The sequence below is a fragment of the Mauremys mutica genome, chromosome 7 (genome assembly GCF_020497125.1).
Source record: "Mauremys mutica isolate MM-2020 ecotype Southern chromosome 7, ASM2049712v1, whole genome shotgun sequence".
Lineage (NCBI taxonomy): Eukaryota > Metazoa > Chordata > Testudines > Geoemydidae > Mauremys > Mauremys mutica.
In genome coordinates this window covers 47,554,640-47,575,408 of record NC_059078.1, presented here as the reverse complement: position 1 = coordinate 47,575,408, position 20,769 = coordinate 47,554,640, and the positions used below count along the sequence as shown (strand labels likewise).

Below are 20,769 nucleotides of genomic sequence, written 5' to 3'. Positions count from 1 at the left end.
ATCAAACCTCGCACCACAATGATCTTGTCAGGTAGAAAACAGAGACAGTCTGAGTGGGTAGTGCCGAATGCCAGTCCCACTGGTGAGATCCTGACAGCATTGCTTGGTTTGAGCAATACCTTCGCTCTGCATGGCGGCTTGCTGAAATCCAGGGCACTCTGCTCAGAGTAAGCAATGACTCCACTTTTTGTAAGGATCTTATCACAAGACAGCAAAACTGAATGCGGTGGGAAGCTAACAGTATTCCCACTCCCCTCTTTGTTTGCTGGGGTGCTCCTCGGTTCCAGCATCTCCTTTCACTTTAGTAAAGCTTAGATGGGTCTGCATCAGAACCCCAGCTCCAAAGCCCAGCAGGGAATTTCAGAGCCAGTTGCCGTCGAGACCAAACCTTGCAGCTGGCTTGTCACTCGATGATTCACCTGCAGAGCCCAGCAGCCCTCTGCCTCGAAGTTTGGACTCAAAACTCGCTTTGCGGAAGCAATGGAGATGCAGGAACCAAGGGGTAGAGTTCGCCGGTCATGGCTCCATGATCATAATGGACACTCTGTACTTGAAATCACGGAATCAGAGCCTCATTTCATGACTCGGGCAAAGCGTGAGCTCCGTGGGGCAGTGACTATTCCTGGGTCCCAATCCTGACTGCAGCCCCTGGCTGCAGGTATCATTTAAAGCCGGAACAGAGCCAAGTCTGTCAGAGGAAAAGGGGACATGGCCAAAGGGTATCGGTCAACCTGCCGACATGGTGCCATTGGCTGCCGGACTTTCCCTTCTCGCAGAGCCCGTGTTCATTGGTGCCTACGTAATTCCCGACACCCACAATGCCCACGACGACAAGGTGTACGTCTTCCTCCGAGAGAGAGCCCTGGAAGCCGGCCAGTGGGAGAGGCGGCGCATCCATGCCCGGGTGGCACGCGTCTGCAAGGTCAGCTACCCTGGGGTCAGGGCTTGGCTGCGGAGAGCCACCAAGTGGCCAGGGGAGGGGCTGGCACTATGACACGGCACTGTCCTACTGAGAAACGAGGGCGTATTTCTCTCTCCTTTCCCTCTGTCGTGGCAGGGCCCCTTGGGCTCAGTGCTGGCCTTTGGGGAGAGGGATGGGAGGCAGCGTGAGGGAGTGGTTAGAGAAGGGATTAGGAGTAAGGAGACCTGGGTTTTGTTGCCCACTCTGCCACTGATTGGGCAAGCCCTGTCCCCTGCCTTGCTTTGTGAAGCTGAGACGCTGGGCTGGAGAGAGTGGGGTAATCGCCCATCCCACCCTCCCTGAGCTGTGGGCTTGTTGAGGTTAAGAATCCTGGAGGGGGTGGTGTAACGATGCTGGAACTGGTGGGACCCAATTGAGAGTATCAATTCAGGACAAATTGCTTAAAACAGGGCAGTTACAACCCAAGGCTGGGTTTTTTCCTCCTCTAAGGCAAACCAAACGAGCCAGACAAAGTGGATTTTGGTCTCACCCCACTGGCAAACCACAAGTCACACAAGCAATTCCCTTAGACACTCCAGTTTCCCAGTATCACCACCAGTGCCACTCGTTATGGGGACAAATGGTTATGAAAACCAATATCCCAGTAAAAGAAAAAAGGTTCTCTCGATCCCAAAGAATCAAGCCCCAGACCCAGATCAATATACAAATCAGATCTTACCCACAAATCACATTGTTGCCAATCCTTTAGAATCTAAAATCTAAAGATTTATTCATAAAAGGAAAAAGAGATAGATGAGAGCTAGAATTGGTTAAATGGAATCAATTACATACAGTAATAGCAAAGTCTTGGTTCAGGCTTGTAGCAGAGATAGAATAAACTGCAAGTTCAAATCAAGTCTCTGGAGTACATCCCCCGCTGGGATGGGTCATTCAGTCCTTTGTGTAGAGCTTCTGTTTGTAGCAAAGTCCCTCCAGAGGTAAGAAGCAGGATTGAAGACGAGGCATCAGCCTTTTATAGTCTTTTCCAGGCATAAGAACACCTCTTTGTTCTTACTGTGGAAAATTACAGCAAAATGGAGTCTGGAGTCACATGGGCAAGTCCCTGCACACCCTGCCGAGTTACAAGGCGTATCTGCCTTCTCTCAATGGGTCAATTGTATAGCTGATGGTCCTTAATGGGCCATCAAGCAGGCTAGGCCAGGGGTCGGCAACCGGTGGCTCGTGGCTCGCCAGGGTAAGCACCCTGGCGGGCCCGGTTTGTTTATCTGCCGCGTCGGCAAGTTCGGCCGATCGCGGCTCCCACTGGCCGCGGTTCGCGGTCCCAGGCCAATGCGGGAGGCAGGAAGCGGCGCGAGCCGAGGGATGTTCTGGCCGCGGCTTCCTGCCTCCCGCATTGGCCTGGGACCGCGAACCACGGCCAGTGGGAGCCGCGATCGGCCGAACTTGCCGACGCGGCAGATAAACAAACCGGGCCGGCCCGCCAGGGTGCTTACCCTGGTGAGCCGCGAGCCACCGGTTGCCGACCCCTGGGCTAGGCAGAGCTAACACCAACTTGTCTGGGGTGTCACCCAGAAGCACAGCGTAATTTTGAAATACAGGCAGTATAGAGCCAATACTTATAACTTTAAATACAAAAATGATACATGCATATAGACAGCATAACCATAACCAGCAAACCATAACCTTGTCTTAGACACCTCATTTGACCCCTTTATACAAGATTTGGTGCCACTACAGGACCTTGGTTGCAACCATGTTCTATACAGTCCCAGTTCAAGTCAATAATGTGACATACGGTGGCCTGGGGCAGGGAGGGGGCATGGAGGGTAAACACTGGAGGGAGTGGGGGGCATCACAAGCGCTGAGCGGTGGGTTTGTGGCTGGCAGAATGACGTCGGTGGGAAACGCAGCCTGATCAATCGCTGGAGCACGTTCCTCAAGGCCCGGCTGGTCTGCTCCATCCCAGGCCCCCAGGCCAGTGAGACACACTTTGACCAGCTCGGTGAGTGGGGTGCGCGGGCCCTCCTAGGGCTGCCATTCTTCAGGCCCACAGCTGGGTTGCCTGGGTTGGGCTCATCCTGGAGGCGACCCACTGAGCCGTAGCAAGGACTCTGAGCACCTTGCACCACCACAGCAGCCCTGGCTGCCAACTGAGGGATGCCGGCTGCTGCCCGTTCCTTCGCCAGAGCGAGTGGGGCACAGTCACTGCAGTGGGAGAGGGGAGGGGGGGAAAGCCCCTCACCCCATTCCCTGGGCCCAGAGCTGGGTCCTTGAGAGCGTGTGCTCAGGACTCCTCACCCGCTGTCATTGCAGAGGACGTCTTCCTCCTCCGCACCCGGGACCCACAGAGCCCTCTCGTCTTCGGCCTTTTCACAGTCTCCAGGTCAGTGTGAGTGGGTGGGCTGGGGGGGAGAGAAGGGAAGAGCAGAGCAGAGGGAGCAGCAGGGGAGGAGGCTGTCGCACAAACGGGGGTGAGACCGGTGGCTGGACAGCATGGAGGCTGTTACTAGTCAAGTGCTGGGGCAGAGCAGGGGAGAAGAGGGACAAAAGGTCCCTGTGGGAGGATGCATGAAGCCCATGGCAAAAACAGATCCCATTGCAGAGCCTCGTAGCCAATCCCGCTCCCCTGGGACCGTGCCAGCCCCTTCCTGCCTGCCCCCATTAGCTAATGCTGGTTTCCCAAGGATTGCAGGGCAGGGACTCTTGAGTAAGTGATAAATGGACGCCAGCCTCTCCTGTGCAAGCAGCAGCTCTCTAGCCCTAGGCTGGGTCGTTCAGCACCAGCTGTACCAATTAGCGCTGGTGGATGCCCTCTCAGCGGCTTCAGAGCACTGCTGGCGGCAGCTGGCAGGGAACGGAGGGAAGCTCAGGCAATGGGCCCCACTGAAGCCACAGAAAGGGGCTGCCCGGTCTGAGCCCTGAGTTGGTTAAACCACAGCAGAGTTGCATACAGACCAGGCCTTTCGCGCTGGCTCCCATTGAAGCCACGTCAGAGTCTGATGCTCAGGCTGGTCTGTCTCCTCTCTGACAGCGGGATCTTCAGCGGCTCTGCCGTGTGTGTCTACTCCATGGCTGACATGAGAGCTGCTTTCAGTGGGCCCTTTGCACACAAGGAAGGAGCTGACTACCGCTGGGTGGAGTACAAGGGCCGGATCCCCTATCCCCGCCCAGGGACGGTGAGTGTGGGACACAGGGAGGGGTGAGGGGCGGGACTGAGAGGCCGGTGACTGCAGGAGATGGGGTTGGGTCACTCTGTGCTTTAAACTCCCCCCTCTGTTTCCATCTCTTCCCCCAGTGCCCCAGTGAAACATACGACCCTCTTCTCCACTCCACCAAGGACTTCCCTGATGACCTGATAAGCTTCATGCGCAACCACCAGCTGATGTGGGGCCCCGTGTATCCCCTTGGCCGGAAGCCCATCCTGGTGAGGGCCAATGTGCCCTATCAGCTCCGGCAGCTGCTGGTGGACCGGGTGGAGACAGAGTCTGGGCACTACGATGTTCTCTTCCTTGGAACAGGTAGAGGCTCTGGGATCTTTACCACCAGCTCCGCATGTACCTGTGCCCCCTCCTGCTGGACTGCCACTGGTGAGAGCGTGTTCCCCCCCTCCTGGCACCAGCGAAAGCCCCCCACTCTGCCCACACAACAGCCTGCCCCACTGAGCTGTATTAGCACCTAGCAGGGTCCTGTCCTCTTGCTGTGCCAGTCTGTGGGACTCTCGGAGTGAGCAGCCAGCATATCTCAGCCATGCTCTGGGGACTACAGCTCCCTGTCCTGTGGTGCCAGGGGCTGTACAGATTAACACAACTGTCCCTGCCCCAGAGAGCTAGCCGTGCACTGCAGCCAGCAAGTCAATCACACAGGTAACCAGAAGTCGGACCCTTCAGCTTCAAAAGCACAAGGACCACCCCAGAGCAGGTCAACTATCATATCTAGAGCAGCCATTAGAGGGCATCACTCACTCCCCGCTCCATCCTCACTGGGGCCTGACCTTGAGCTCCCTAGGGGGCTAAAGGGGAGTTTGCAGACGTTCAGGGCTAGCAAATACTGCAGGCGCTTGCTCCATGCACCGTCAGCGGCCCCCAGGAGTGGGATCTGCCAGCAAGCTGCAGACAATCACGATTCAGCCTCTTGCTAAGAAGAGAACCGGGTAAAGGCCAGGCCTTGGTGCAGTCTGGATTCTGTCCCTCTTGCTACACTTAGCAGGTCTCTGACTCGGTCTCCTGGCACGGATGGTTCTGAGGAGACGGGCCAATGAGGAGGAGGGATGAAAGGGCAGGCGGCTAGCAGAACCCAGGGCTGGTCTCAACAGGTCAGCTTTGGCTTGCTCAGAAGTCAAGTCTGATCTCTCCCCCTGCTGAATCCCAGAGGAGAAGACAAAGTACACGTGCTGGCTTGGAACAAGTCCCCCCTGCCTGGGGAGGACACTGAATAATTATCCTTCCCTGAGCTAGTAATGATCTCTCCAGCCGGGGAGGTGAGGTAAGAAGCTCTGTAGCAGCTGCCCTCCATAACTGATCGCTGCAGCGCCTCCCCCTCAAGCACTTCCCCAGGGGGCTCTTGCTGGGTCTAGTGCAATTGTGATGGCTCCCTGTTGCTTCCCCAGATGAAGGCAAAGTGCTGAAGGTGGGGCTCACCAGCGGGAGAGGCCAGGACAGCGAGGAGATCAGCCTGGAGGAAATCAGGGTCTCTAAGGTACCCATCCCACCCCCTTTGGGTTCTCTGCTGGCTCCTGGCAGAACTGATTCGGCTAGAGGCCTCAGCTGCAGGACATGGGATGCTTGTGAGTGGCCGTTGAAAGTGGTTGCAACAGTGCAGCTTCCTCTCCCGCTGGGGTCTGCAATGTAGGAGTGTCAGGTGGGGCCAGCAGCCTCTGCCAGCCTGGCTGCTGTGGCCAAGAGCTGCTCCTCCCTCAGAGCCAGACAGGCCCAAGCTCTTTCATGTCCCAGCCCTCAGCTGCAGCAGCCATGGACAGAGCTTATGCAGGGGTGGCAGGTTTGTATAATTTTTGGTGGTGCCCAGAACCGGTCCAAGTCCTGTCCCCCCTGTTCCCCTCCCCCCAACACGCACCTGCCTATGGCCCTGGGAAGGAGTTTGGGTGGGGGGGGGGGGGGCTGGAGTGCAGGCAGGGTGTGGGCTCTGGAATGGAGTTTGGGTGCTGGGTGCAGGCTCTGGGCTGGGGCAGTGGGTTGGGTGGCAGGCTCATGGAGAGAGTTTGGGTGCAGGAGGAGTGCAGGCTCTGGGAGGGAGTTTAGGGGCTGGGTGCAGGCTCTGGGATGGGGCAGTGGGTTGGGTGGCAGGCTCATGGAGAGAGTTTGGGTGCAGGAGGAGTGCAGGCTCTGGGAGGGAGTTTAGGGGCTGGGTGCAGGCTCTGGGATGGGGAGGGGGTGCAGGAGGGGTTTTGGGGTGCTGATGTGGGAGGGGATTTGGTGCTGAGTGCGGGCTCTGGGAGGGAGTTTAGGTGCTGGGTGCAGGCTCTGGGCTGGGGCTCGGGGTTCAGGAGGGGGTTTAGGGTGCAGGCTCAGAATTTGGGTACAGGATGGGTACAGGCTCTGGGAGGGAGTTTGGGTGCTGGGTGCAGGCTCTAGGCTAGGCCAGTGGGTTGGGGTGCATGAGGGGGTGTTGGGGTCCTGAGCATTGGTGGAGCCAGGCCCCTCGGGCCCTGAATTTGCTGGAGCCTGGGCACTACGGGCCCATACAACTCGCCGCCCCTGAGCTCATGCAATGGCACACCACAGCCAGCCCAGGGTGTGGGGTGACCGTGTCCTGCAGGCTGCAGCCCAGCCTCTCCACCTGGAGCCTCAGAGCCTCAGTGCTGTAGTCTCAGAGGGCCTCACCCTCAGTCAGAGGCAGGAGCAGTGCTGTTACCCCCATTGCACAGACAGGAAACTGAGGCACAGAGTAGCTTCAGTGAGTTGCCCAAGGTCACACAGAGCCTGTGTCAGAGCCTGGTGCTGGGATCCTGACCTCTTGTCCATTTCCTGCTGGAATTTAACCCATTCAAGCACAGGACCAATCCTAGAATGGCAGGGGCTAGGGTATGTCAGGCTGGACGTGCACTGGCAAAGAAGGGCGAATGGGGAGGATCCAGCAGTGGCTGAACTCTGCTGGGAAGTTGGGCAAAGATCTACCCGAGCTCCAGTGCGGTCCTTTCTCCTCTAGGTGCCATCTCCCATCCTGGACATGCAGTTCTCACCAAAGCGGGTAAGGCCTCATTAAGGACCATTCGCAAAGCCCTGTACAGGGCACAGTCACACCATGCAAGACAAGGATGCGACTCCTGGGCTCTCCAGCCAGGAGCCACATGCTAATGCAGTCATTCGCATGCTGCAGCTGTGTGGGACAGGATCCCCCACTCCAGGGCACCAGGTGCTAGGCATGGTGCTGCCTGGTTTCAGCTGTCAGGGTCAGGCCCCCCATTGCATGGCACCAGGTGTGGTGCAGCCCAGTTCCAGCTGGGTCAGGCCCCCCAGTGCATGGTGCCAGGAGTGGCATTACCCAAGTCCACGTGTGTCAAAGTGCCCCAATTTGAGTCAGGTGCCCATTCCCTGCACTAGTCTCTGAAGAGCTAGAACAGGTGGTTACTTTACTAGCTAGGAGCTGAGGTGTGGGTCCAGCCCTGTTCCCAGGCTCTTGCGTGCCACTCTTCCATGGAAGGGGAGCCGGGGGTGCTGACAGCCGTTCTGGTTCCACGAGCAGCAGGAGCTGTTTGTGAGCAGCACCCATGGGCTGGTCCAGCTCTCCCTGTACCGCTGCGAGCTCTACGGCAAGGACTGCGCTGACTGCTGCCTGGCCAGAGACCCCTACTGCACCTGGGACGTCAATGGCTGCAGCCCCTACCGGCTGACTGAGAAGAGGTGAGCCCAGCCCTGCTTCCTTTACACAGTGTCCACCGTTCCTGGCCGTTTGCATGGAGGTGGGAAGGGGGAATTCAGGGCTGGTTACACACCTTGCAGTCTGGAGCCTCTCCCCAGCAGCCATGGACACTACCCACTGGACCAGACATTGCACTGGCTTCTCCCAATCAACCCAAGTCAATAATACAGAACCGCAGCAGCCCTTGTCTGGGGCCTTACAGACACCCACCTGCCAATGCCCCTCATCCAGCCCTGCAGCCCCCTGCTATTCCAGCCCTGAGCCCCCACAGCCCTGCCAATGCCCCTCATCCAGCCCTGCAACCTCCTGCTATTCCAGCCCTGAGCCCTCCCCGCTCCCGAAGCCCTGCCAATGCTCCTCCAGCCAGCCTGAGCCCCCCACAGCGCCATCAATACATTTCCATTTGACCCATGCCCTGCAGCAGGCGCCTGGCTCACTGAGTGTTGTCTCATTCCCCTCCCCACAGGCGAGCACGCTGCCAGGATGCGCTGAAGGCCGACCCGGTCAGTCAGTGCCAGGACACCACAGCAGGTGAAAATCAGCCACTGCGGCACCCCTCTCCCAGCAGCTGCATGCTGCCTAGCATGGGCTGTTCTCTTCAGCCATGGAGGAGGGAGCAGATGGGAATGAGTCAGAAACCCCGGTCAGCCTCAGGTGCCTCTAGCAGGACTGGCCATGGGTCGGGCAATCCCGTCCCATGATGGAGACATTGCACCAATGCCACATCGTGGTGCAGCTGCATGCTGTACCACTGCACCACGCAGTGGGCTGAGCATTGGGGTGCTGATAGCCCCGGGAAGGGCCGCCCCCCCCAATGCTGGCAGCCATGTACAGGAGCAGCTATCCCCAGCAGACACACAGCAGCGCCACCCCCAGGCTTGTACAGTCACCTTGGACAACACGCTTCCCCGGGAAGTGTTGCTTGCAAAACTGAACCCAGCTCAGTTCCAGGGCACGGTGTGTGAGCAGATCTAGTGACAGGTGGCCTTTGACATGGGGCTGAGTAATTAACCAGCAAACAGTAAGCAGAGCAGAGGACCTTGGGATGGCCAGCTCCATTTCCATAGATGCTGTCCCCCTTCCAGTCACTCCCCAGCGCGCCATCAGCCTGACACTCTGTTAAGCGTGCTAGGCCGGGAAAGCCGGGATTTACACAGCTCGCAAACAGCGTGCCCTCTGCCTGTGCTCTGGGCACTGCCAGCTGCGTGTGTGCAAAGACGAGGTACAGCTAGTCACTTCACACACACCCAGGCCCCTTTTCTTGCAGCAAAAGGTGGTTGTATCATTGCCAATTACAATTCTGCCCTCCTGCCCCATGGGCTAGAGCACTTTGCACACGTGTGGCGCTCTAGCCAGAGATGGCCCAGCCAGAACGTGGAACTCTCTCACCAAGTGTGCGGGGCTACTGGAGCAGATGGGGCAGGGCTGCTCCAGGGGATCAGAGCAGCAAAGGTTGTGGGGCTGGTTTAGAGAGGCTGGGGAAGAGGGGGTGCTGGTTCAGGGTGTGGAGAGACTTGATGCAGCAGGGCTCTGCTCCCCCCACATGCACATGATCTGCTCTCCCCCTTGCAGGGGTCATTGCAGCTGAGGAGAAACTGGTATTTGGGGTGGAGAACAACGCTACCTTCCTCGAGTGCCTGGCGCGCTCTCCCCAGACGGCCATTCGGTGGCTCGTGCAGCGCAGCAGGGAGGTAGCCCTGGATGAGGTACTTGGGGAAGGGAAAAGCTAACTCATGGGGAGTGGTATGGCCAGACTCCCATGCTCTGCCCCGGAGGGGGCATGGCGGGGAAGACACACTGCCCAGGTCTCTCTGCTCCTCCCCAGAGGGGGTAAGATGTGGGGGACGCTGCCCAGGCTGGAGCCTAGCCCATTGCACAAGCAGCGGTGACGAGGCTGTTCTGGCGGGACCCAACTGAGGTGCCAATTCAGGACCAATTGCTCAAACAGGGCAGTCACAGCCCTAGGCTGGGGTTTTTCCACCTCTAAGGCAAACCAAACCAGCCAGACAAAAATGACTCTGGTTTCACCCCACTGGCTAACCACAAGTCACATAAGCAATTTCCTTAGACACTCCAGTCTCCCAGTATCACCACCAGTCCCACTCGTCCTGGGAATGACTGGTTATGAAAACCAACACCCCAGTAAAAGAAAAAGGTTCTCTCGATCCCAAAGGACCAAGCCCCAGACCCAGGTCAATATACACATCAGATCTTACCCACAAATCACGCTGTTGCTAATCCTTTAGAATCTAAAATCTAAAGGTTTATTCATAAAGGGAAAAAGGTAGAGATGAGAGTTAGAATTGGTTAAATGGAATCAATTACATACAGTAATGGCAAAGTTCTTAATTCAGGCTTGTAGCAGTGATGGAATAAACTGCAGGTTCAAATCAAGTCTCTGGAGTACATCCCCCGCTGGGATGGGTCATCAGTCCCTTGTGTAGAGCTTCAGCTTGTAGCAAAGTCCCTCCAGAGGTAAGAAGCAGGATTGAAGACCAGATGGAGATGAGGCATCAGCCTTATATAGGCTTTTCCAGGTGTAAGAACCTTGTTGTCCTTACTGTGGAAAATTACAGCAAAATGGAGTCTGGAGTAACATGGACAAGTCCCTGCATACTTTGCTGAGTCACAAGGCGTATCTGCCTTCTCTCCATGGGTCAATTGTGTAGCTGATGGTCCTTAATGGGCCATCAAGCAGGCTAGGCAGGGCTAACACCAACTTGTCTGCGGTGTCACCCAGAAGCAGAGCACAATACAAAATACAGACAGTACAGAGCCAATACTTATAACTTCAACTACAAAATGACACATACATACAGACAGCATAATCATAACCAGCAACCCATAACCTGGTCTTATACACCTTATATGACCCCCTTTACATAAGATTTGGTGCCACTACAGGACCTTGGTTGCAAACCATGTTCTATATGGTCCCAGTTTATATCAATAACGTCACAGCAGCTCAGCTGGCACAGTCCCCACACAGGCAACGCCACCATCCCTGATTGACGAGCTGAGCACGTTGCAAGCTGCAGCCCTAGTTCCATGGCAACAGCCCATGGGTAGCATCTCAGGGCGCTCTGCTTTTGTCCCCTCCCTGTGTCTGCCCCAGGTGAGGACCGGTGACCGCTTCTCTATCCTGGAGCAAGGACTCCTGATCCGCCAGCTGGCGAGAGAGGATGCTGGGGTTTATCAGTGCCAGGCAGTGGAGCATTCCTTCTCCCGCCCCCTCATGCACTACAGCCTTCGTGTCATTGGCCACGAGGCCATGGGAGCCAAATGGAGCAAGGGTGCCGAGGAGGGAGGCAGCCACTTGAGCGCCATGCCCATGCAGCTCCAGTACAAGGGCTACCCGCGGAACCTGGGGGCACCGGGTACCAGCCTGGACGAGTACTGCAATGCGCTCCGGCACCAGGACAGGCAGCGGCAAAAGGCCTGGAACCCGAAGTGGCAGCAGCATTCCTTGGAGAGCAAGAAAGGCCGAGTGCGGAGGCATCCCGACCCCCTGAAGCCAGCCAGAGCTCGGCTGAGACTAGTCTGATCTCTGCACAGTGCCCCTTGGGGGGTGGGGGTGGGGGTCACTGAACCAGTCTCCATTAGCCAGCCATGTCTCCAGAGCCCTTCTGAATGCACAGCCCTGTACACAGGTGCCAGCTCAGCCGCTGCCAAACTCTGCCTGCTGAGAGGCCCACGGATTCGCCATGTACTACCTCAGCCGACACTGCCCTTTGCCATCTCCTGGAGCCTCGGGAGGGCCAGCGGACAGTACAGATGCACTCAGACACCCCCAGACCCATGGGGCTGCTAAGTCCAGGAGGTGCTAGAACAGGGACTTTGCAGCTATGGCATGGAGCAAACAGTCTGGTTATTAGGCCGGCTGAGACAGACTGACGTGATGCAAGGACTTTACATTATTTACATACCGTGAAATATTTATTCTCTACATTTTTCTTCTGTCATTTTCTTATTACGCCTCTTATTATTAATGATAAATACTGGAAATTAAATAGAATGGAAACCCATGTTTCTTACCAGCCTCCCTTGTTATGGGGAATTGATACCCGGCCTCGGTAATACACTTCTCCCTCTGCCCTGGTGGAGTACAGAGCACCCAGCCCCTTCAGGTAAGCATTGCAAGTCAGTTAGGGGCATGACACATGAACTAGTGGATAGGGCACAGGCTTGAGGAGGGAGGAGTTTGGAGTTCTGGTCCCAGCACTGCTACAGACTCAGTGTTTGGTGCGGAGCAAAATGGGAACAACCATAATTACCTCCCTCACTGCAGTGTTTAACTAGTTATATTTTCCCCCTTACCAGCCACCTGGTCTTGTCGGAGAAACCCGCTGCAGTGCTGCACTGTTCTTGTGAGACCAAGGCAGCTGGAATGAATCTCCGTGCAGAATGGTACCAGTGCTGGGAACTCCAAAGGCAGATGTCAGTCTTGGGCACCAGAGAGGCATAGCATTAATCAGGGAGGAGGCCCCTGCAGGGATCCTCCAACCCCGGAGAAAACCAAATGACATACATGTGGGAATATTCATCCCCTTGTGTCCGACAGGCCATTTACCGTGATGGAAGCAGCGACAGATGTCCTGAGGCCATGACAAAAAAGGCCATTATACCCTGCAGGCAGGCTTAAGGCTGTCTCTTGCTGGCAAAAGGATATTAAACCTGCAGCATGGTATAAAAGTGGGAACAGGCTATAACTGGCCCAGGAGGAGGACAGTTTTCTGGTATCGTGGGCTGGGACATTAATAGACGCAGCTTTGTTGGCCAGGCTTGGAGCCTATCTGAATTAATCTGTGCCTTAAGACCTTTCGGAGCCCCTCAAGAACAGGAGGGACAATAGTTACCCCCTTCCACTCCTTTCTTCTCAGGCAGAACTTTAGGACCTTGTGAACATCCACCACATGGAGTTGGCATAGTTGAGGCTTGGGACGGAAGGCACTTTGGGAATTACATTGGTTGGTGTGAAAGGCAGAGCTGAGTTGACTGTCAGAATGAGATTTGAGTCTGAACCCTCAAGGAAAAGTGGAGAAATGTTCCTTAATGGAAAGGGCCTGGAGTTTGCAAACTGGGCGGGGGAAGGACAGGAACTTGGTGATATGAAGGTGGAGGACCATGTGACATGTCTGCCTTATGGGGAAAGGGCTCTGAGGGCCCACGCCAGAACAACTAATTTAGGCCCAGTCCCTTCTTGAAACCTGAGAAGAGGAAAATCAAGGTAGTTGGGGACAGGGGTGCAGAACAGGTCTATGCTGGAGTCCCCTCCCTGCAGCTTCGCTCTCATGCTGGGAGCAAGTACATAAGAGCACAACTCATTCACAGTAACAAAGGGAATAAATCCCTTGCAGTAAATATTCTGACCTCTTACTTGTACAAAATAATGGAGTCTTAATACCAAAAGTCCTCACTGCAGCCCGAGGATATTAAACATTTGCTGAAAAGAGGCATGATTCTGTTGGGATAGTTCTCAAATAAAGTGTGCACAATCAAATTTTCACATATCACTGATCAAAAGTGAAATTTACCACAGCCCCAATTCAGCAAAGCACATGCTTAAAGTTAAGTCCCATTGAATTCAATGGGAGTTAAGCACATGCCTATGTGTGTTGCTGAATCAGAGGTCTGACATCCTAAATGCACCAGGCTTTGTCTCTCTAACTCCAGAGCAATTGAACTCACTGAACCTCTTCCCAGCTCCCTGGCTCCGTCAGCGCGCACATGAAATAATTTGTGAACATGCAAATCCAAACCAAAGTCATTTCAGACAATAGTCGCTGTTGGTTTTTTTAATTTTGAAGTTTATTTTACCAAAAAAAAAAGAGAGAGAGAGAGAGAGAGAGCCAAGCAGCAGTTATACCAACTTACAATTTATTGATTTTTTAAAAAATGACATGAAACACAAGTAAAAATAAATACATCATATAAACAACAAATTGTTCAAAGTCTCTGTTCTGGGAGATCAGTGAGCACACCCCGTTAGACAGAGAGAAGAGGGAAGCACATGATCATGTGTGCAGCTGGCCAACCGACCCACCCTGCTACAGTAACTCCTCTTTCTGCTCACAAAAGACAGGCCACAAACTAAGGCGGTATTAAAAACAGAAAAAACAAAATAAAAAACAAACATTATCAATGGATTTGCTCACGCTCCCCTATACAAGCAAATCTACCGGAGAGTTTCTGACTGCAAGCTGGATGGCTAACAATACAGGACCCAAGACACAGTGCAGCTTTGGGCAGCTGTTAGTGGTATTGTTTCAGTACAGGGGGAATAGGGTGGAGCATATGGGGATTTCTTCTCTCTATTCCCTCCACCCTACACAGTTGATCACCCCCCACTTACAACATCATCTCTCTTTGCAGATGGGTTTCTTTTCCTATTCAGCTTGCAAGGAGCAATTCCCAGTGTATCCTAGTTGGTTTAAATTCCCCCCCCACCCTCCTTCCCCCTCAAATTTGGGCTACCTGATCTCACTTGAGAGAGCAGAGAAGCACATTCATTGTGAATGGAGTTGCTGTATTTTGCCGCTTTCTGTTCGCAGAATGTCCACAGACCATGATTTTCTCTAATTTAGCAATTATTTGAAGTTATTAGCCAACATTTATCTGCTTACTGGTGCAAATGCCCATGAAAAAACAACCTGAATTTGCTTGCCTGAAGTATTCAAATGTGCAAGGTGAAAGGGCGCTCTCCCATCAGTATTTGTACCAGTGAAATTCAATCGCATGATTGTTCCCAGAGAGCAAAAACACAAAGCTTGAGAGAAGCTCGTTTGGCAGTTTTTGGAACTGATTGTGAGATGCTCCATCCCGCAGAACTGCATGAACACACACTGCCCAAGACTGGACTGAGATTAGGTACATCCTAGAAAACTCACAGAAACATCACAGTTATGAGGTCACCTCTTCCCCTAATTCTGTCTTAGTGTCTTGTAGCAGTACAGTGCGGAATTTGCCCTGATATCCCTGCTGCTCCAGAAATTGCCATCGAAACAGTTCGGCCTAAGTAAGTAAAATCTACTCATTATAGTTAGACAGTGACTGAAAGGGGCAGCCAAAGTGCAACCCAAGGATTCCACAAGTCCCCAGGGCTTCTGTGCTCTGCCCAGGAATCTTCCTTAGTGTCCAAGTGCTTATCAGAGAGCCCCTGTTCCTACTCTCAGTGTTATCTGCAGCACAAATATGAACTATAAGCTACTTTGGTCAGTCCATTTGGAGTCAGAAAATTAGCAGAGACAGCCCCATCACACGGGTCAGGAAAGCAAAGAGAAGACCTATGTGTCAGCTAGAGAAAAGAGGAGTCCGGAAAGGAGAGATCAGGGAAAGAGGGAAGACTGAGGGTTGTGGAAGAGGAGTGAGGAGACTAGGGTCTAGTCTACACCTAAAACTTGGGTACACCTAGCTACATCGCTCAGGACTGCGAACAATTTCACACCATAGTTAGGTCGACCTAACCCCCAGTCAAGACATAGGTAGGTCAATGGAAGGATTCTTTCATCCATCTAGCTTCCCCCTCTCGGAGAGGTGCAATACCTATGGCGATGGAAAAACTCTTCCATCCATGGAGGAAGAGCCTATACTAGGGCGTTACAGCAGCGCAGCCGTGCCACTGTAGTGGCTGTAATGTAGACATACTCTAGGTAAGAAAGTGTTGTGGAACAGGATTCAGAGAGGTCTCCATTGTCAATACCACCTCTGAATGTCCAAGATATTCTTGAAGATTATAACAGCATCAGATAAAGGACTTTCTGACCTTCTATGCAAAAGTCATTAAACAATTCTGATTCCTGGCCTCTGCCCTTAAACAGTTCTGATTCCATGGTCTCAGTCTGCATTCCCTGTACTTCATGTACTCAGAAGCACAGCCAGCCCTCTGGCACTAGAAGCTGCACCTTCCTGGAAGATGTTGCACACCCAGTGGATCTCAGTGGTCAGCATCTGGGAGATGGGGGCTTTATCATCACTAACAGAAAACTAAGGCAGAGGAAATCACCTTCACAACTCTTCCTTCACTCCAGGTGATGAGATCATCTCTCCCAAAGGTTGTGATGCCCCAAATCAATGGGGTTTCATCTTTAAACCACTAGCTAGCTTTTGGGAGAGGACACATGGAAACTGGGAGGGTTTGTGGGGGAGGAGGTAGTCTGGATTGAGCATTTGTCAGGATGGAGCGGGAGGGAGAGAGGGACCCACCCACCAAGTGCTGGCTGGGGTACAGGATGGGGTTTCGACCCAGGCACTTGTGGGGCTAATTAGTCTCCAGTAGTTTATGGAGGATGTGCACTCTAAGCACTGAATGTACTACGAACAGATAGGAGGAGATAGAAGTTTGCCAGGGACAGAGAAAGGTCCCTGTTTACAAGAGTCAGTTTAATGCGGGAATCTGCACAATGCAAAGAGCGTTAGTTTTCCTAGCTTTCTTGACTGAATACAAAAACCAGTGTTCAAAACAAGCACATTTTTAAACCTACTTGCTTGCAGGAAGTAAATATTCCATGTGAAACAACACTGTCATCCAGCGGCTGGGGAAGTAAATTACAGGGGTCCATTTCCTATGGCTATGAGAGGATCCATCAGTCTCCAGCTCCTATGGCTACAGGGCTTGGTTAAATTAATCCCAGGTGCACCTATTCCTGTGAGCAGAAAAATTCCCATATTCCACCCACCGAAGTGAGGGTGTGCCAGAGGCCTGCCCAATTCAGTGCCTGCCAAAGTGCCCTCCAGAGGCCTCTGGTGCTTTCCTCGTGAGGCAATGAGCAAAGTCCCTGTGAAAGCTACTGCAATTACAGGTACAGCATCCAGAACCATACATTAACCTACTGTTTGGAGTCAAATCTTTATGCCTCATCTGAGCAGAGAAAAGACACAACATGCCCCTGTTACAAAGAACTAGCAGGATCATTCAAATTAAACTGCTACCCTGGCACAAACAACAAAGGAACCATAATCCATGCCATAGGAGTCTGGTTAAAAGGTCTCCTCTAACCCTAAATCAACAGTTGCCTTCTACAAGTACTGTTTAGATTTCCTGCAGGTCTGAATCCTCGCTACTCTTGACAAGAAACCCCCTTGCCTAGGTCCACTTCCCAAATCCGCTGGAGTTTTTGAGAGCCTTACAAAGATACACCAGACAGCTGTAATACAATCAGCGTCACAGTATTTTGCACAAGATGGACACACAAACTGCCAAGGGCATGACTCACAGATGCAGCACTGTCAAGTCTTTGGAGAAACTCACATGGACACCATCAGTTAGTTTGCTTTGTTATTGGGGGGTGAGAGGGGAGGGGGACTGAGTTTGTTTATTTCCATGGTGCATCCAAAGACAAGTTGTTCAGAAATTTGCTCAGAACCCCTCGGTTTTCAACTCCTAGGATATGTTAAAGAAGAAAGCACTATTTCAATGTTTGTTTTTTAAAATAATTTGCATAGCTAAACTGTAGATCTAAGGCTTCTATGAATGGTGTGGTTATTTCTGACAGACAAGTTCCATTAAAACAGAGACCGACAGAGAGAAAGCCCCATAACGTCCTACTTTTGTCATGGTATACACAAACACATGCACTGCATCACCTTCCCTCAATAAAGCAGTTCCCCTTTCTTCACGGCTACCTTACACAATATGCCAGAATGCCTTGTCCCTCCCTCCTGAGCTGGTCTGAGTAGATCTCAATAACCATGCTGAAGCATCAGCCCTGGAGGTTTGCTGATAACAGGTTTGTGCCAACAGCTGCATTGGTCCAATAGCATGGACCACTTTCCAAGGACATTCACAGTCTCTCTCGTTCCCTGAGGTGATGACATTTAGGTCCAGATCCTCAAAGGTATTTAAGATTCTAAACTTCCATTGAAGTCAATGGGATTTAGGAGCCTACATCCCTTCGAGGATCTGGGCCTTTAAACGGGCATTGAGTTTCCAAGATTACTCAGCAGTTATCAGTGCATGTGCACGCACACAGCGGACAGGATGGCAGGCCATCTAGCTCAGGTGCCCAAACTCATGTAAATGTGGCATTTCAATGCCAAGAGCATGATTTGAATGCAGACCCCGAGAGGTAAACAGTCTGTGCTAGAGGCATTCTCTCGCTTTTTACTCTCATGTGACACCTCTCCAGTTGGGAAGGGCTGAAGCCCAGCAACAGTGCTCCACATGTCAGCCAGGGGGTCTGTTAAACCAACAGGAGCTCAAGCCTGCTGCCATGAGATCTCCAAGCCCACCTGTCATGAGCCAAGATAACCAATCTCTCAGAGAGATAAGGAATCACTTTAATTTCTCAGCCGCCCAGCAAACTCTGTGTCAGAGTGATCCCAACCCCAAGACCAAAAGTTTCTCATTATCCCTTGCACTGCATGGACAGACACTGTAACAACTACCCCGTGCTACTGTCACACGCTCCCCCCAAAAGGGTGTGCATGGCACAGGCAATGCCACATCATTGTAACAGAACCAAACGAGAGAGCTGGCTACTGGGGAACATTCACAGTTGGTCCTGCTTTCAGATTATGCTTTGGTCAAATGATCATTATGTCTCATCTCCTGCATATGGACAATCCAACTATCAATTACTGCGTTATGGAGGCCAGCAGGTTTGTTTTTCTTTTAAACAACAAAATTAATAAAACGTAGAAAGAAACTCCCCAAACAAATAAATATTTGCCTTCATGAAATAAATTAATGTAGAGATTCTGCAGAGGGGGCAGTCGCTCCGGTCACAGAGTCAATGGAGACGGGCGCTGAGTCCACTATGGGATCCCTTTTCAACCTGTCCTGCTGGCTGGGGTTGATAGGAGTCGAACTGGTCCACCTGCTCCCCCCAAGGCCTCCTCCTGGAGCCTGAGGGCATACCCCTCAATAGCCTGGTGAGGAGGCCACCACTGGAAGAGACGGAGGAACTGGGAAAGTCCCCAAGATTCCCCTCAAACCGCTACAAGATTTAAAGGATTCCTAACCCAACCCAAGCTTGAGAAACCAGCGCCAAAACTACAGGATCAACCTACTAGAGTCACTGCCTTCAGAGGGCTTCATAGAGAAGGCCCCCTGCAGGAGCAGACTGGAGAGTCATGTCACAGCTCAGCATTCCCCGCACTCCCCATCTCATCCTCCAGCAAGGGCCTGGCACAAGCTGTCAGATTATTGTGTTTTGAATTTTTAAGAGGATGAAAGACAAATCAGTTTTCACATTGACCCCCCAACCCCACCCCTTGCCCTTCCCTCCTACACACACAACATATAGCCTGCTCCTCCCCAATCCCAATTAAAAATGCTCTTCATCGAGACCCTCTCCTGGGGCACACCCCCAGCCCGTGCCTCCTTGAGCGAGAAAAGTTCACAGATAAGGCAGTTCGCGCGAGAGGGAGCTCCTCCACACACAGAGATCAACCCAGTGTCTCCAGGCCTGAGAAGGGGCACTGAATCGCAACATCAAGGCTCCCTTTCGGACAACACAGACAGACACACGGACAATGCAGGAGAGGAAGCAAGGGAGGCACTCCTATGGTTTGCATTGCTGCTCCCACTCTTGCAAGTCCGTTCAGGTTTTGTTCTCCCCACCCTCCCTCCCCAATACAATGCAGATCCTTGACATCTAAAAACGTCTCCTCCTCCAGCCCTGCTGCCATAGCCCAGAGGGGAAATCCTGACTCCAGAAAGGTCCTGAAACTTTTGCCTCCTGGCTAAGCTGAGATCTAACAGGAACTGGGCCCATTATTTCCCTGTGATCTCTATTACATCGTCGTCTTTATCCTCGTCATCATTGGAGCTGCATCCCACCTCTGAGGCCTCCTGGGATTCAAACTGAGGCACCTGGGACCGCAGGAGGCCCCCAGCCGGGTAGCCCGAATGAGGGGACATGTAGCCAGGGTAGGCAGACGCCATGCTCCTGGGAAGGCTGCTAGGCAAAACTGGGGCTGGGAAAGGAGCAAACATCCTGGGCTCAGGCAGGAGTGACTGCGTGAAGGGAAGTGAGTAGCTGGGCAGCATCCCCGTCATAGAGGGGTTTAGCATGAACGAGGGGACGCTGGCGGTGGCTGAGGTAGCAGCAGAGGAGCTGGCGGTGCCGGCTGTCAGCAGAGGGTCAGTAGTCACAGGGAACACCAGCTGAGGGTCTGGTAGTAAATTGGGCAGCTGGTAGTAGGATGAGCCAGTGCCCATGTACAAGGAGTTTCCTGCTTGGGGGGCAAATGGATGGGTTAGGTTGTGGTTTAAAGAAACAGGGGGCATGGTGAACCCACCAGAGACTGGGTACCCGTGTTCATACGACTGAACAGACGTTGGCAGGTGGCGCTTTTTCTGCTGCCGACGGGCTGGTTCCTCCGGGACAGAGGGCGAGGTCGACTTGCGCTTGTTGCCCCGTAAGTCCAGCACTGAGTGACCATCGACATGTTGGCTGGTGGCTGGCTGGGCTGAAGAACCTGACGGAGCCAAGCAATGGAGGCCCAATCGCTGCTCAGCTCCCCGAGCTGCTAAGGTGGCCGCGTTGTCTGTCCGGGCAGGACGTCCGAGCACAGTGTTAGTGCTGGGGGAGTTGTGGCGAGACTCCCGGGCAGCGGCTGCCTCGGCATACTGCTGCAGCTCGCTGATGATCTCCGGGCTGTCGGGGGAAATGGGTCGAGTGAGCTCCTCTGTGTTAGGGAGCTTGGGCGATGAGGCACTGTGTCTGCCATTGCTTGTGGATTCCAGAGACAGACCCTGAGAGCCTGGAGGCGACAAGGAGATGGAGTGGGTGAAACAGAGAAACATCCGGGCGCTGGGGAAAGGGAGGACGGAGGGACTGAATAGACTCGGCGTGGGATGCGGGGGGCGGGGAGGGGGCTGCCATGGAATCAGCCAGGGAGGAGACAAAATGTGTAATTTAAAGAAGTGAAAAGAGAGGAAGCTCTTGGGCAGGGATGTAAAGCAAGTCCCCTAAATACAGCCCTGGGGAAGACAGTGTGGTGAAACACCCCCCACAGAAACCCAACGG

At 53.4% G+C, this 20,769-nt stretch overlaps 2 protein-coding genes across 9 annotated transcripts in view; one reads left to right on the top strand and one right to left on the bottom strand.

Annotated features, from left to right (window-relative positions):
* The window catches only part of LOC123374759 (semaphorin-3D-like), a 46,649-nt gene extending 34,305 nt beyond the window's left edge, over window positions 1-12,344 (top strand). For 4 of the 5 annotated variants that reach the window (XM_045025022.1, XM_045025021.1, XM_045025023.1 and 1 more), the window contains 11 exons: window positions 777-922; window positions 2,810-2,924; window positions 3,236-3,305; window positions 3,954-4,098; window positions 4,218-4,440; window positions 5,529-5,617; window positions 7,085-7,126; window positions 7,622-7,779; window positions 8,265-8,329; window positions 9,371-9,504; window positions 10,914-12,342. In XM_045025022.1, the coding sequence (XP_044880957.1) occupies window positions 777-922; window positions 2,810-2,924; window positions 3,236-3,305; window positions 3,954-4,098; window positions 4,218-4,440; window positions 5,529-5,617; window positions 7,085-7,126; window positions 7,622-7,779; window positions 8,265-8,329; window positions 9,371-9,504; window positions 10,914-11,342 (1,616 nt within the window). In that variant the 3' untranslated portion in view covers window positions 11,343-12,342. Of the gene's footprint in view, window positions 1-776; window positions 923-2,809; window positions 2,925-3,235; window positions 3,306-3,953; window positions 4,099-4,217; window positions 4,441-5,528; window positions 5,618-7,084; window positions 7,127-7,621; window positions 7,780-8,264; window positions 8,330-9,370; window positions 9,505-10,913 lie in introns of all 5 variants that reach the window. The other variant, XM_045025019.1, reaches the window with a different exon arrangement.
* Window positions 12,345-13,656: 1,312 nt separating this feature from the next.
* The window catches only part of RAD54L2 (RAD54 like 2), a 106,724-nt gene continuing 99,611 nt past the window's right edge, over window positions 13,657-20,769 (bottom strand). For all 4 annotated transcript variants that reach the window (XM_045023887.1, XM_045023891.1, XM_045023890.1 and 1 more), the window contains exon 22: window positions 13,657-20,503. In XM_045023887.1, the coding sequence (XP_044879822.1) occupies window positions 19,512-20,503 (992 nt within the window). In that variant the 3' untranslated portion in view covers window positions 13,657-19,511. The remainder of the gene's footprint in view (window positions 20,504-20,769) is intronic.